This window comes from Eurosta solidaginis, chromosome 2 (assembly GCF_040869045.1).
Source record: "Eurosta solidaginis isolate ZX-2024a chromosome 2, ASM4086904v1, whole genome shotgun sequence".
Taxonomy (NCBI): Eukaryota; Metazoa; Arthropoda; class Insecta; order Diptera; family Tephritidae; genus Eurosta; species Eurosta solidaginis.
The window spans coordinates 302,863,345-302,879,413 of record NC_090320.1 but is presented as its reverse complement, the minus strand read 5'-3'; the positions used below and the strand labels follow the sequence as shown (position 1 = coordinate 302,879,413).

Here is a 16,069-nt window from a genome sequence, read left to right as displayed (position 1 = left end):
ACCTGTTAATTTGTGTGTTGTATAGATTTGTTTTTGTAAAGTTTTTTTTCTAATTGAATATTCAATTATTATAAGCCGGTGTTAAGCTCATGAGTTCTTAAATAATAAATACAAATTAAAATAAATATAATTTTTTTATATTAAATAAAAAAAAAATAAAAAAAAATTTAATAAAATATAACAAAATAAAAAAAAGTATATTAAAAAAAAATAAATTGATTATATAATAAAATAAAATAAAGTAAACAAATGAAAATTAAATTAAATTAGAAAAATTTAAACCAAATAATACGAAGTACATAAATATATACGGGAAACTTTGTTATACGGGTAAAACAGGATGTTACGAAGTAAGTTTTCTTGAACATAGAATTTTTGGTACATAATTTAGTGTCCCATGGAGATATCGAAAACAAGACCGGGGTGAAATAGAGATGCCCCAGACATATAAGGAGACCCCTGTATTTCGGTGATTATGAAACAATGTATGAAGCAGTGACATTCACCGCGACGCAATCAACCATATCAATGAATCCTTAGCACATGAAGAGTTACTGAACTTCGAATCGGGTGCCTCAGGCATACCCTCACACAATTTTCCCCTAGATGGCGAAACGAATTAAACTAATGAAGAGTTCGGACCCTTGCCACTCTATCAAAACAGCAAATACGTTGTAACACTCTGCTTAAACTATATCTTGATATTCGTCAAAAAATGTATTCAAGTAAAATCCGACATTAATGACAAGTTGATACGATTGCCGGATCCTAGATATCCGTAAATGCCTCCAAGGTTCACTCCTAGAAATTCTGAAGAGACAGTTCCTGCTGAATTGTCATCAACCAAGAAATTCTAGCAGAAAATTTCTTGATTCAGATCCAACTTTCAGGCAAATAACTTAGCAGTGTGATATGAACGAGTATTTGTAGTTCTGCAACAATACTTAAAATGCAGAGTCATCAGGAATACGCAAAGAGAATGGCATCACTTTCAATGTCAGTTTATGTGATCGCCATCCACAAATACGTAAAGTTATGCAATGGTATATTTGTTGAACAACAACGACACTCCTAGAAGGTTTTTTAAATTTAGAGCATAAATTGCGTATGTCGGTTATTAAGCTTCGGTTATTAAGCTTCGACCTTAGCTGAAGTATATACTTGCCTGTTGAACCTCCTTCCATCAATCCCAAAGCCCCTTTAGGCAACTGTAACCTACCTCTAGTCACCCGTTCCGCAGTCATATACTCAAGCGGCTTTCCAAGTCATTGTTTGCCGATTCTAGTGGTTATTCTAGAGCATCTGTCAAACCGATCCACCATTCACTCCTTTAACCTTTTAGCATTAGCCATACTCCAGCGATTTTATTGGCAGCTTGAGCACTGTTTACCCCACCGATTGGACTTCTTTTCCCGCTCTATCATCAATCACCAACTTAGTTTTATACCGCTCTTCTGCCCATCATCACAACTAGTTAGTACACTCCGCCGCATAGTGTGTGTGTGCGTGGGTGTATTTAACTCAAATGCGACCAAAAAAATAACGTGTGTTTAAGCTCTGATAAGAAACGGCAATTTTTTTTTACCTACTAAGTTTCGAATTCGAGGCCCTCGCACTGTGTTCTAGTGTAGAAAACGTTTCACTTTAATAAAATGCCTTATCCGTTTTTCTGATTTTTTTTAAAACTAATAATGATAATACTCCATTGGACTCCCCGAAAAATAGTAAAGTCTTTAGAGAAGAATATTCATTATTCATGTTAATGTGCTTCGGTTATAGAAATTAGTATATTATACAAGTTCAAATTAGTTGATAAAGAAATTGTAATAAATTACATAGTACACTTTGTTAGTAAAAAAAAATGTAAAAAAAAATGTAAAAAAAAAATGTTTAACCAGTGAATAAATCGCAAACACCTGAGCTTATATGAGAGATAACCAAAGAGCAAACATTAGCTAAGGTTCATATAATGAAAACAAATAAAAAACCACATAAAAATAATACAAGCAAGCTCCCTCTTAAGAGACTAAATCAAAAAGAAATAAAGATGCTACAAAAAGTAGTTACAACTAATCATTAAAAGAAATATTACAGGCCAGTTAAATCTCATTCACTCATGTGTGTGTCAGTGCGAAAAAAAAAAAAATAAAAAATGCTTACTTGTCCAGAAGTGCCATGTGCCCTTCAACAATGCAACATCATTCAAATGTACTAAATTTAATACCCATAAAGGATTACGCGCACATTAAAAAGGATAATTTAATACAATGCTATTAACAAAAGCAAAAGCATTTCGACCCAACTCTGATATACCAAAAGTAGTAAAGCAGTAGCCAGCCGCGTTTAATCTAATGGATTGCGACGTTTTCCGCTACAACAACAATAACAGTAACAACAAAAATAACAGTAATGCGAAAAACTTATTACACATAAAATAGCGCACTTTAAAACATAAAAGAAAACGTGGATGAGTGTGTGTGCATGTGTGGTGCAAAAAACGACGACAAGAACAAATTCGTCATGGATTTATTGTTGCCGCTAATACATTCTCTCATTCTACTTGTCAGTCAAAACGGTACGCACACTTTCATATCCTGTACGAACATGTGCATATAAGTATTTATGTATGTGTGAAACTTTAAGGGCGTTTTGCCAGCCATTTCCATTATTATTTTGGTACTTTCGACATTCATTTTCTAATTAGTTGATCTTGGAAACATAATCTACCAGTTTAAATTATGTAGCAGCATTGGTTAAATATCAACTAAAGAATTTATATTGGGTGCGCAATTATTAGAACTCTCATTGAAAGACTTGTTTAATGAAATTTCTTTGCTATGGCCATTTTCTTATAAATAAACCAAAATACCCAAAAGATCTTGAGAAAATTTTTACAGTGTGCTCTCTTGGTTACCCGCTATTTTTCTGGCTAGGCGGTGAAGTGTTAACACGAAGGAAAAAGAACTTTGTTGTTTGGTTGTGAACAATCAATTGAAATTTTACTAGAAATTCCTTTATCTTTTATACAGAATTCTTACATTACTAATGTCTGTTTACACTAATACGTACGAACTAAAAGTATCTACATTCCTAATGTATGTATGCCAAGTCAGCATATTATTATTACAGTGACCTATTTACGGACACATGTAATTATGTACATATAAATATTTTGGCAGTCACATTGACAAACCGACAATGTTGATCAGTCATGCTGATCTATAAGTATGTTGGTCAATGTGACGGGTTGGCAAATGTAAACAGATATGTGCCTTGTATGTCGGAATGTATATATGGTGTTGAACTCCCGCTGGGTTCAAAATAATTTATGTGGGTCGCCATGACTTAAATGTGTGTGGTCAATATGTGTATATGCATAAAAAATGCATTGAAAGTGAAGCGAATTTTAGGTAATGATACTGCGGGACGATGACCACAGTGAATATAAATAAATTTTAAACACAATTGGGTATATTTGGATTAAACCAAATATTCATAAATGTAAAAGTATATGTACTCCATGATGAAATGAATACTCAGGTGTTTTCATCCCGTTGACGTTTTACATTATTCTGAGAAGTTCGGCATGCATAGAGGGTTGTCTATCATATATAACTGTATTCTACTACGATCGGAGTAGATTTTACTATACGTTTAGAAATATAATAACTAAATAAGCCGCTAATAGAGTTTTTCAGACAAAAAGATTAATGTGACTTTGTATTCGCTAACAAAATATGGACACAATTTTGCAGAACATTAATTTCTTTGAAGAATTTGTACGAAAAATTAAGCAATCAGAATTTATTACTTTTGAAATACACGTAAATACTGGCAAATCGAGCTGCCGAAAAAGTGAGGTTATGTTGTTGACATCACCTTTATTATTGCATTATGATGTACTCTATGTATTCATCTGAATAAAATTTTGGAAAATGGGGGTGTGGCGCTAAATTTTGGAAAAATTTAAATTCGAAAAATGTAATGGAAAAGGAGAAAGAGCATGCAAAAGAGTGACAGTCGCAGTGAGACGAGACTGAGTATAAAAAGGGAGAGTTAAAATGGGATGGAAGTGTTAGTGATAATTCGAGTAGGAGTTGGAGTTTCGATGGAACGGGGAATGGCTTCGAAAGCATAAGGCAGGAGTAGAATTAGAAGGTTTATAGTGGAAGTAATGTCGGCGGCCACCGTGGTGTGATGGTAGCGTGCTCCGCCTATCACACCGTATGCCCTGGGTTCAACTCCCGGGCAAAGCAATATCAAAATTTTAGAAATAAGATTTTTCAATTAGAAGAAAATTTTTCTAAGCGGGGTCGCCCCTCGGCAGTGTCTGGCAAGCGCTCCGATTGTATTTCTGCCATGAAAAGCTCTCAGTGAAAACTCATCTGCCTTGCAGATGCCGTTCGGAGTCGGCATAAAACATGTAGGTCCCGTCCGCCCAATTTGTAGGGAAAAATCAAGAGGAGCACGACGCAAATTGGAAGAGAAGCTCGGCCTTAGATCTCTTCGGAGGTTATCGCGCCTTACATTTATTTTTTTTTTAATGTCAAAAATAAAAAGGAGAAATGGAAGCAAAGTTGAGGACGATGGTCGTTATAGAGAGTACAATTTTGTAGGAAAAATTAAGGATGATTAAAAAACATATTGAATATATCAATGTACATATTTCTTTCTTTTTTCTTCTTGTCTTTTCACATTGGAGGCTGAAGCCGTGTGTTGAAGTCCACACAAGAGAGGAAAGCTTCTGATCGGCATTCACCAGGGAATGGCCAAAGTGATTCTTTTGCATGCTGTTCAAGCAGCTCATTACTTCCGGTCGCTTGCGGCCTTGTATCCTCTGGGTAGCCACTGTACATCCGTTTAGTAGTGAGTTAATGTGAGAAGACGACAGCCTGGCTAGACCACTCTGACCGAGTATGTCAGGGCTAGCTTAGGGATTCTCATCGGCAGCGTCTCTTCACCATAAGGTGCGGCAGCAAGCGGGCGTCTGTTCTGGGATCAAGCGGCTCGTTATATAAACGTACAAGTAACATTTCATGACGGGAAATCGCGTCAATATATAAGATTTCTATCCCCGCTGAGCGGGTTGTGCGCTGGGCTTGGGACCCGTCACTTCAAACCGCACTCCAATGAAAAACAACAAAAGGTCTTGGATAAGAAGACAGCCCTTAACTAATTACGACCCCCACACACATTTAAAAGACTATGATTTGAGGGCATGCGCCAGGAATGTCCTGGAATTGGCGAATGGCGCGCCTTGTTGGAGGGCCATAACCGGCGGAGATGTTGAGGGGAAAGACACTGGACAAAGACGGTGTTTTTGGCCCCACCGTCGGAAAGCTCAGCCTCCACAATGAAACCTCTTCTAACGGACTGAGGCTGATCGATTTCGCCGGTGCCCAACCCATGACCATATCCAGGACAAGGATCATGCATAAAAATATAGATCAAGCTACATGGCTGTCCCCCATCGAAATACACGGCATACCCCCAGTGCTTTGGATGTGCGCTTGATCCGAGGACTTAGCATTTACTCGGACCACTATCTCGTAGCAGCCAAAATACGCACCCGTCTCTGCGCGGCTAAAATAATGGAACAAAACACCTAATGATTTCGCAAATCCACTCTCACTCCCGCTATCTGAGAGCACAAGTCAACACGAAGGAATGTAGGAGAAGTGGGAGCATATCTCTAAAGCACTTTCTACCGCCGCCGAGGAAAAACTTGGTTACCGGCGAACATGGAAAAACAACTGGTACGATGAAGAATACCGCGTTACAATCGAAAGAAAAGACGCTGCCTACAGGGCTACGTTCAAAACGAGCGCAACAAGAAGAAGCAGAAAGGCATGAGAACGAGAGCTTGAGCTGCCTATATGCCGTTATATCTGAATTATACGGCTGTGCAAAAGGACGTTGAGCAACACTATCTGCTCAGTCGAAATTGGAAAGGACCTCTCCGAGCCGTTCCAAACTGAACTAGGTCTCAGACAGAGTGATCTCACTCGTGCGATTTATATAATTTGATACTGGAGAAAACTATACTATCTTCAGAACTTAATATGAGTCGATACATATCAAAGTCACCCAAGTCCACCATAAGGAACAATTTGATCAAATGTGTGAGATATATACTACACATATATACAACCGATCTTGACGAATTTTCAGACAACAATCTATTATATCTTTATTACCATTTGGTGAAAATTCAAGCTTCAAAAATGGCAAAAATGCTTTATGTATAATTTATTTCCCTTAAGCCAATATTTTTCTTAATAATAAAGGTTATTAGGACTTTGTATTTGTATTTGCATTTTTTTAGTTTTCCCAGCACAACTATTTGACAATATTATTTTATGGTGCTAATCAGAACGGCATAAAAACAAAAGTTAGCACTCACTTACTTAATTGGCGCTTAACCGTTTAAACGGTTATGGCCGTCCAACAAGGCGTGCCGGCCACTACTTCGATTTGCTAACTGGCTTCAATTGGTCACACGAAGGGACCGCCGTCTTCCTCTCCTACTATATGCGGTTTTCTACTATAGAGGTCCATAAATTTGTCGAAGCACTTTTCTCTCTAACACCCCCAGAGCTGCTTCATCTGATGTTGCCATGGTCCATGCTTCTGCACCATATAGCAGGACTGGTACGATAAGTGACTTCTAGAGTATGATTTTCATTTTCCGAGGGAGGACTTTATTTTTCAACTGCCTACCTAGTCCAAAGTAACATTTATTGGCAAGAGTGATTCTTCGCTCGATTCAGAGCTGATGTTGTTGTTTGTGTGAATGCTGGTTTCCAAATAAACGAAATCTTTCGCTATTTCGAAATTATGGCTGCCAACAGTATCGTGGTTGCCAAGGCGCTAATGCGCTGTCTCTTTGCTCGATGATAGCATTGTCCTCGTTCGCCATAAAACCCATCTTTTCCACTTCTTTATCCAGTTTGGAGTAGGCAGAACTTACAACGCGGATAGCAAAAGTTAAAATGTTATAATAATATAGCAGTAAATAAAAAAATAAAGTGATAAACTAGAAATTTTCATTATTACGCCTATTGGGAGTTGTCTTGTGCATCTTTAAAAATTAAGGCCCACATATGTATATCTTGAGAAAATTTACTAACATAAAAAATAATGGAATTTAAATCTGTATTTTATAGCTAAAAATTTAATTTGTATGTTTCAGGGCTTTCTTATAACAATCAAAAAATGTCAGTGGTATAGGTCCTAGAAAGCTTCTAGTATTTGCCAAGAGGACGGAGTTATTTTATTACATAGGTCCTGGTTTTTGATAGGGTTTTTCAGTTTTGTCGTTAAATAAACTTTTGGTGACACTACGGACTCATTCACTCTATGTGAGGCCTCATGGACCGGCCAGTTCAACCTTACCTAACCTAACCTAACGGTTGATCCTAAAGTTATAAACGAATTGAGGTAAATAGGAATTCATTTAGCCATGTCTGTCCGTCTATCTGTCATCACGGTAACTTGAGTAAATATTGAGATATCTTATTGAAATTTGGTAAATGGGTTCTTGACACTTATCTCCCATAGCTATTTAAAATGAGCGAAAACGGATGATAACCACGCCCGGTTTTTATATATATAACATTTTGGAAAACACCAAAAACCTGATTATTTCGTAAATAATACACGTGGTATTGAAACATTTGAAAAAAGCTTTGGAAATGGGCATGGCACCGCCCACTTGTGATAAAATCTATTTTACAAATATTGTTAATCATAAATCAAAAAGCGTTAAATCTATCGTAACAAAATTCGACAGAGGGGTTGCCTTTACCATAAGGAATGCTTCGAAGAAAAATTAACGAAATCGGTTAAGGACCACGCCTACTTTTATATAAAAAGGGTCGTAGACGAGTAAAATAAGCTATATCTTTGAAAAAAAGCTTTATATCAATGGTGCTTCTTTCCCCAAGTGGAATTATAGCAACAAATAGGAAAAGATTCAAGTTTATGTAAATAGGCGTGGCATGGCCACTTCCTTGACTAAGCAATTTTCTATGTTTCGGGGCCATAACTCGAAGAAAAATTAACATATCGCAATAAAATTGGGAAAATATAAATTATTTATAGCAGGAAATATTTCTAGTAACAATGGACGGAATTTGTTAAGGACCACGCCCACTTTTATATAAAATATATTTAAAAGGGTCGTAGACTAATCAATAATATTTCACTTATCAAGTTTTATTGTAAGAGAAAATTTGGAAATATTTTTTTTAATGAGCGGTGCCACGCCCCAATTTAAATCAAGTAGCCTCAAAATAAAATAATTATATGGGGATTAAGTTTCCTTTAAGCTATTCTGATCTATTTCGTTGTAGTGCGAATAAAAACAAGGTTTAGATAAAGAAATGAGAGAAATAAAACGCTACACTTTAGAGAGCCTACGAATACTGCAAAATAGAGAAAAGACAATCAACAGGAAGGAAGATACTGACAATATTGCCCCAGCTTATTTATTATGTTTATAGTTTTTAATGTGACAAAGTGTACCACAACTCGATGGTACCGATTTTATATGTAATTAATGGTGTAATTTTTGTAAATTTTATTTATTTTCATTTTGTAATTTTGTCTACCGCCACATCTAAAGTAAGTTGATTTTCAGAAGTATGTTGTATTTTTTCATCTGTTTCGCTGAGTTTTGTCTGTGGATATATGTATATTCATAAGCATTCAAAAATTTTAGTATTGTAACTTTTTGCATTTCTTGTTGTTTTTATTTTATACAATAATAAATAGAATATTACGCCCCTGATGATGCCAAGGAAATTTGGCGAAACGTTGGGCCGTAAGGTGGAATAAACCTTGTTTTTATTCGCAATACAACGAAATAGATCAGAATAGCTTAAAGGAAACTTAATCTCCACATATGTCATACTGATCGGAAGAAAATTATTCAATTAAAATAATTATAATTAAAACAACATTTTTAAGTTAAAGGGCTTTATTGAAAACAATACTTAATTAAGTAATAATAATTCTAAAAGCTAGAAAATAATTATGTAGGTCCTAGGTACTAGTCATCACACTCCTCATCAATCTAGGGCGTTGGTCAGACAATTAAATAAAAGCGTTGGGCGCGTGAAATTTCTAAAAATGTAAGGCGTAGCATAACCTGATTAAGGCTTAGTTGGCCTTACTTATATGAAAATATGAAATGTAAAGATATGGGCGGTTGACTGTCAATAGAAAATTTAGTATTATTATTACTTAATTAAGTATTGTTTTCCATAAAACCGTTTAACTTAAAATCTTTTTTTGGTTCATTTAGTAACTCATTATTACAAGGACTCTTCCCTGACAATTTGTTATAATCTAAGTCCTCAACACTTAATCCTTCCAAAGACTTTACTCACATTCTTTATAATTTTTTTTAAATCACCCCTGAAATATTTTCGAAGCTCTCTTAATTATGAGTCCGATAAGAGTCCGAAATATGTGAGAAATATGTGCCTCGAGAAAATCTAAACCTATAATCATAAAATACTCATATATGACTCCTATAAATGGAAATTATGAACCGTATGCCAAGAATGTATTTTTAATTTTGTTATGTTGTGTGTTGTAATGGTTTACACCATTACGGAATACCGTTATGCGAACAAAATTAATATACTCTGTGAGCTCTGCTCAGGTGAGAATAATAAATCTGCCTTAACAAAATTTGATACACATTTTATATTTCTAGTAAAAAGAAACATTTCTAGTAAAAATGTCGTAGACCAAACATCAATAATCAGGTTTTTTGTGATTTCCAAAAGATTATATACATAAAAAGTGGGAGTGGTTATCATCCGATTTCGCTCATTTTAAATAGCGATGCTAGATTAGTGACACCAAATTTCAATAAGACATCTTAATATACAGTAAAACACGCTTAAGTACTCACCCGCTTAAGTGCCTAACCCGCTTAAGTAACCAAAATTTTTGGGCACTCTGCTTTTTGTAAGAAGTGGGAAGAAAATCCCCCTCTTAAGTAACTCCCCGCTTTATTACCCAACCCGCTTAAGTGACTAAATTTTTCGTGCACTAATATCAATTTCTCATATAATTTTCCCCTCTTAAGTACCTACTTGGTACTTACATATTTTGAAGCTCAATGGTAGCTCTATAAAATCGATATTTGATTTGATTTACACCACTAATTTATCGAGAATCGCTAGTTGTCAAAGTTAAAATACATATGTAGAAAAATGCCTGGCAAAGGGCGAAAAATTACAAGTTTAAAAATTAAACAAAAAATACAAATACTTCATTTAGTTGAGAGTAATGAAAAATCTAAAAATCAGATTGCGCAACATTTCAAGTGAGACATTTCAACCATAAATCGGATTTTGAGAAATCGCAAGAAAGTGGAGGAATCAGCGGACACTAATTGCTGGAAACGCAAACGTTTGCGCAAAAGTCCCAACAAAGAAGTTGAAGAGGCTCTTTCCAAATGGTTCGACCAAATGAGAGCTGTAAATGTTGTGATTACAGATGCTCAACTCCTCAAAAAAGCTAGAGAATTCGCTGATAAGATGCACGTTGATTTTTGTCTTACCAATGGCTGGCTGTGGCGCTGGAAAAGGCGAGATGAATACAGGCAACATACATTGCAAAATTTATTAAAAGACTATGAAGCCCGCAACGTTTTTAATGCGGATGAGAGCGGAATGTTTTATAAGGCACTACCAGGCGGCATTTTAGCTAGAAAGGGCGCTGCTATGAGAGGAGGAAAGAGCCAAAAATTGCGCCTGGCCCTATTATTTTTATGCAATGCTGATGGAAGTGAAAAAAAAATATATGCTATTGGAAAACGTAAAAATCCCCGCTGCTTTAAAGGAAAAAGTATTCCCTTACCATATTACTCCCAGGGTAAGGCTTGTATGGTTAGCTCGCTTTGGACAAATATTTTAAAAGAGTTTGATCGCGATATGATTAAGCAACAAAGAAAATTTCTGATTTTTGTTGATAATGCACCGTGCCATAAAGTGATTGACTTATTACTGTAAAATGTCAAAATTGAATTTCTTCCAGCAAATACCACATCTATCTTGCAGCCAGTAGATCAAGGAATAATTCATGCCTTCAAAGTTCATTTCAGACAAATACTTGTACGAAAACAGTTGCTTTCTATCGACAAAGGCTTAACAAACCAAGATTTTGTGAAATCTATTTCGATTTTGGATGCTTTATACTTTGCAAAGCGGGCATGGTGGCTAGTTAAAAAGGAAACTATAGAAAACTGTTTTCGTAAGGTATGTTTTATATCCTCTGTTGAAATATTCATTATTTAATTTTTTGATTTGATAACATAGGGTGGACTTCTTTTTAATAATAATTGCCCGGAGGCCACTGAAGAATTAATAAATGTGCCGATCGATAGTGAAGAGTTTGAAGAATATGTTAGATGCGATGAAGAACTCTAATGTTTTGGAATACTTACGGAAGAGGAAATATTGTCATCCGTCTTAGAAGAAAAATCTCATGAGTTATCAGCTACAGAAAATTCAGAAGACGAGTACAATAATATTGCGCCTACTTTAGCTAAAGCTTTGGAAGCGCTTTCAATTATTAAATATTATATGGAAAGTGAAAATCTCGATCTTGATGAATTTGAATCGCTTGAAGAAAAACTGTGTAAATTTGGAAGCGAACACCAAAAAAAAAAATTACAGATTTTTTCACATCCTAAGCTTGCAAATGCTTGTGGAATCATACACAGTACCTACATATGCTCCTAATAATAGTACATACATATGTACATATGTAAAAATGAATTAAAAGAATTGAATTCCTACTATGTATGTTATATTTTTTTTTTTACTTTTTAAATAAAGTTTTTCTTTGTTTTTGCGTTATTTTAAATAAATTTCTTGTTTAGAAATACTATATACATTTTTCAAGAATATGTATTCATATATGTAACTACAACTCATTTTTCATATGTTCCCTTAAGTACCCGAATGAAGGTACTTAAGCGGGTTCTTTTAAGTGCCCAACCCGCTTAAGTACCTCAAAATTCTGAACATTTTGCTCGGGGTACTTAAGCGGGTTTTACTGTATACTCAAATATGAACGGGCATGGCTTAAACGATTCATTTTTTCATCCTGAGTATTTTGATATATGGACTATATAGACTTTATCTCGATTTGTTTATGCCTTTACGATCAACCGTTACCAAAGTTCATAATACGGAAACATATCGAAAGCTTCAAGTTTTAGGTATTGTGACGAATTTAGTGACACTCACATCACTAATCTGATACTAAGTAAATAAAGCCACAACAACAATAAAGCAAGCAGCCACTTGTATCCATATAAACGAATCAATCATTATGTCTACACATATGTGCGTACACGCAGCGGAGAGAAAATGCACAAACACATGCATATATCTTATCTGAGATGCTCACAAAAGTAGGCAATAATTTCACATATACACGCGCATCTGTAGTTATAGCTGGTAATTTTATAGCTGGTAACTAAGTTAAATTCTAGAAACGCCTAGAAGTATACGAACGAGGAAATCACAGAGTATAAAAGGAGGTAAAGCTGAGAATCAGTAATCCGTTTGATTTAAGCACGATATCTGCCGAGAAGGGTGGAACCGTGTGTAGAAGTCCACGAAAGTGGGGAAAGCTTCTGACCGCCATTCACCTGGGAATGGCCAGAGCGATTCTTTTGCATGCGATTCAAGCAGCTCACTACTGCCGGTCGCTTGCGGCCAAGTATCCTCTGGGTAGCTAATGTGAGAAGGTGACAACCTGGCTAGGCCACTCTGACATAATCGGTTTAAGGGCTATCCGGGGGGAGATCTCATCAGCAGCGTCTGTACACCTCTAGGTGCGGCTGCAAACGAGCGTCTGTCTTGGAGCAAGCGGCTCCCTATATAAACGTGCAAGTAATATTTTCACCCCCGCCTAGCGGGTTGTGCGCTGGGCTTGGGACCCGCCACGTAAAACCATACTCCAATGAAATATAACAACAAGCCTCGGATAAATACACTCTCTATTGATGACGACCACGGCAAACGTTTGAAGGACAATGAATTGAGGGCATGCACCTGGAACATCCGCTCCCTGAATGGGATTGGTGCAGATGCCCGGCTGGTTGATGTCCTCGTCAAAGCAAAATCTGACATCATCGCCATCCAAGAAATGCGTTGGACGAAGCAAGGAAGAAAGAAGATCAAAAATTGTGACATCTATTGGAGTGGCCATACGAATAAGCGCAGTTTCGGCGTCCGATTCGTGGTGGGAGAGAGACTTTGTCGCCAAGTTCTGGCGTTAACACCTGTGGACGAATGTCTCGCCGCTATCCGAATAAAAGCAAAATTTTTTAGTATATCATTCATCTGCGCCGATGCGCCGACAGAGGAGAAAGGCGATGAGGCGAAAGACACTTTTTATGAACAATTAGAACGCACATACGAGCGCTGCCCCCGTCATGATATAAAAGTCGTGCTTGGTGACTTTAACGCCAGGGTGGGCAAAGAAAGTGTTTTTGGCCCTACAGTCGGAAAGTTCAGCCTACACAATGAAACTTCTCCTAACGGACTGAGGCTGATTGACTTTGCCGGTGCTCGAAACATGGTCATATCCAGCACGAGGTTCATGCATAAAAAGATACATCAAGCTACATGGCTGTCTCCTGATCGAAATACTCGCAATTAGATCGATCACGTTGTGATAGGCGGGCGGCATGCCTCCAGTGTTTTAGATGTGCGCACGATCCGAGGACCTAACATCGAATCGGACCATTATCTCGTTGCAGCCAAAATACGCACCCGCCTCAGCGCGGCTAAAACCAAGGAACAAAAAACACAAGGAAAGCTAGACGTCGAAAAGCTTCAATCACAGCAGACTGCCAATAATTTCGCAACTCGACTCTCACACCTGCTCTCTGAGAGCACAACTCATCTTGAAGGAATACAGGAGCAGTGGGAGCATATCTCCAAAGCACTTCGTACTGCCGCCGAGGAAAAAATTGGTTACCGGCGGCCACGAAAAAACAACTGGTACGATGAAGAATGCCGCGTTGCAACCGAAAGAAAAGACGCTGCCTACAGAGCTACGTTAAAGGCGAGCGCGACAAGAGGAGTGTGTGAACGCTATCGTGAGTTGAAAAGGGAAGCGAGACGCCTTTTCAGGAAGAAAAAAGCAGAAGTAAAAAAAGGCGTGAGTGCGAGGAGCTTGAGCTGCTAGCCACCAGGAATAACGCCCGAAAATTTTACCAAAAAATACGGCGACAGACGGAAGGTTTTAAGGCCGGGGCAAACTTTTGTAGGAACGAAAACGGCGACTTTGTAACTGATGTCCACAGAGTGCTTAGATTATTGAGGGAACACTTCTCTGTTCTCCTAAATGAAGGCAGCAATTCACCGCGCAGAGATGAAGAACCCGATCCCGCAATCGATGATGATGGAATATATGTCCCCCCGCACGATTATGATGAAGTTAGAATAGCAATAACCAGATTGAAAAACAACAAGGCCGTGGGCGCTGATGGATTGCCTGCGGAGCTATTCAAGTACGGCGGCGAGGAGTTGGTAAGGCGCATTCAGCAGCTTCTTAGTAAAATATGGGCGGACGAGTGCATGCCCGACGGTTGGAATCTAAGTGTTCTTTACCCAGTCCACAAGAAGGGGGATACTGCAAATGCCAAATCTTGGAAAAAAACCGTGAAAAGAGAATCGACACACATCACCTCTTCGTCGACTTTAAAGCTGCCTTCGACAGCACGAAAAGGAGCTGCCTATATGCCGCTATGTCTGATTTTGGTTTCCCCGCAAAACTTATACGGCTGTGCAAAATGACGTTGAGCAACACCATCAGCTCAGTCAGAATTGGGAAGGACCTCTCCGAGCCGTTCGAAACTAAACGAGGTTTCAGACAGGGTGACCCCCTATCGTGCGATTTCTTTAATTTGATGCTAGAGAAAATTATACGAGCTGCAGAACTTAACCGCACTGGAACAATATACTATAAAAGCGTGCAATTACTGGCATATGCTGATGACATTAATATCATCGGCTTAAACACCCGCGCTGTTAGTTCTGCTTACTCCAAACTGGAAAAAGAAGCGGTAAGGATGGGTTTGATGGAGAATGAGGACAAAACGAAGTACCTGCTGTCATCGAGCAAATAGCGCATATGCGCCTTGGTAACCACGCTACTGTTGGCAGCCATAATTTCGAAATAGTAAAAGACTTCGTTTATTTGGGAACCAGCATCAACACTAGCAACAACATCAGCACTGAAATCCAGCGAAGAATCAATCTTGCCAATAAATGCTACTTTGGACTACGTAGGCAATTGAAAAGTAAAGTCCTCTCTCGGCGAACCCGTCCTGCTATATGGGGCAGAAGCATGGACCATGACAACAGCAGATGAAGCGGCTTTGGGAGTGTTCGAGAGAAAAGTTCTTCGAAAGATTTATGGACCTCTACGCGTTGGCGATGGCGAGAACCGAAGAAGATTTAATGATGAGCTGTACGAGCTATACGCAGACATCAACATAGTCCAGCGAATTAAAACGCAGCGGCTGCGCTGGCTAGGCCATGTTATGCGAATGAAAGATGATGCTCCGGCCAAGAAAGTGTTTTTATCGGAACCCGCCTATGGAAGCAGAGGTAGAGGGCGGCCCCCACTCCGTTGGGAGGACCAGGTGGAAAACGATTTAAACTCCCTTGGTGCGACCAATTGGCGCCGGTTGGCGGAGCGAAGGAGCGACTGGCGCGCCTTGTTGGAGGGCCATAACTGTTTAGACGGTTAAGCGCCAATTAAGTAAGTAAGTAATCTGCCGAGAAGTAGAAGTGTTATTGTAGTCTAATAAAGACCATTTTGCATAACTGAATATTGGAGTTATTTATTGAACAATTTAGCGATACGAACGTTAGTAGAAGAAGTGAAATAAGCGGAGTTTCACTAAATTCGTTACAGTATATATGTTTCCTTAAAATGCGGATGTGTAAATAAATAAGTAAAATAAGCAGCAGCTTAAATCAATTTCGGTTACACCCGAACTTGGACTCCCATACTTTTTTGG

The 16,069-nt window shown here is 37.9% G+C and overlaps 1 protein-coding gene across 7 annotated transcripts in view; it reads left to right on the top strand.

Annotated features, from left to right (window-relative positions):
• The window catches only part of LOC137241334 (neural cell adhesion molecule 2), a 70,961-nt gene that overhangs the window by 1,433 nt on the left and 53,459 nt on the right, over positions 1-16,069 (top strand). For 2 of the 7 annotated variants that reach the window (XM_067768828.1, XM_067768820.1), the window contains exon 2: positions 1,899-2,575. In XM_067768828.1, the coding sequence (XP_067624929.1) occupies positions 2,482-2,575 (94 nt within the window). In that variant the 5' untranslated portion in view covers positions 1,899-2,481. Of the gene's footprint in view, positions 1-333; positions 351-1,898; positions 2,576-16,069 lie in introns of those variants that run through there. The other 5 variants (XM_067768825.1, XM_067768824.1, XM_067768822.1 and 2 more) reach the window with 4 other exon arrangements.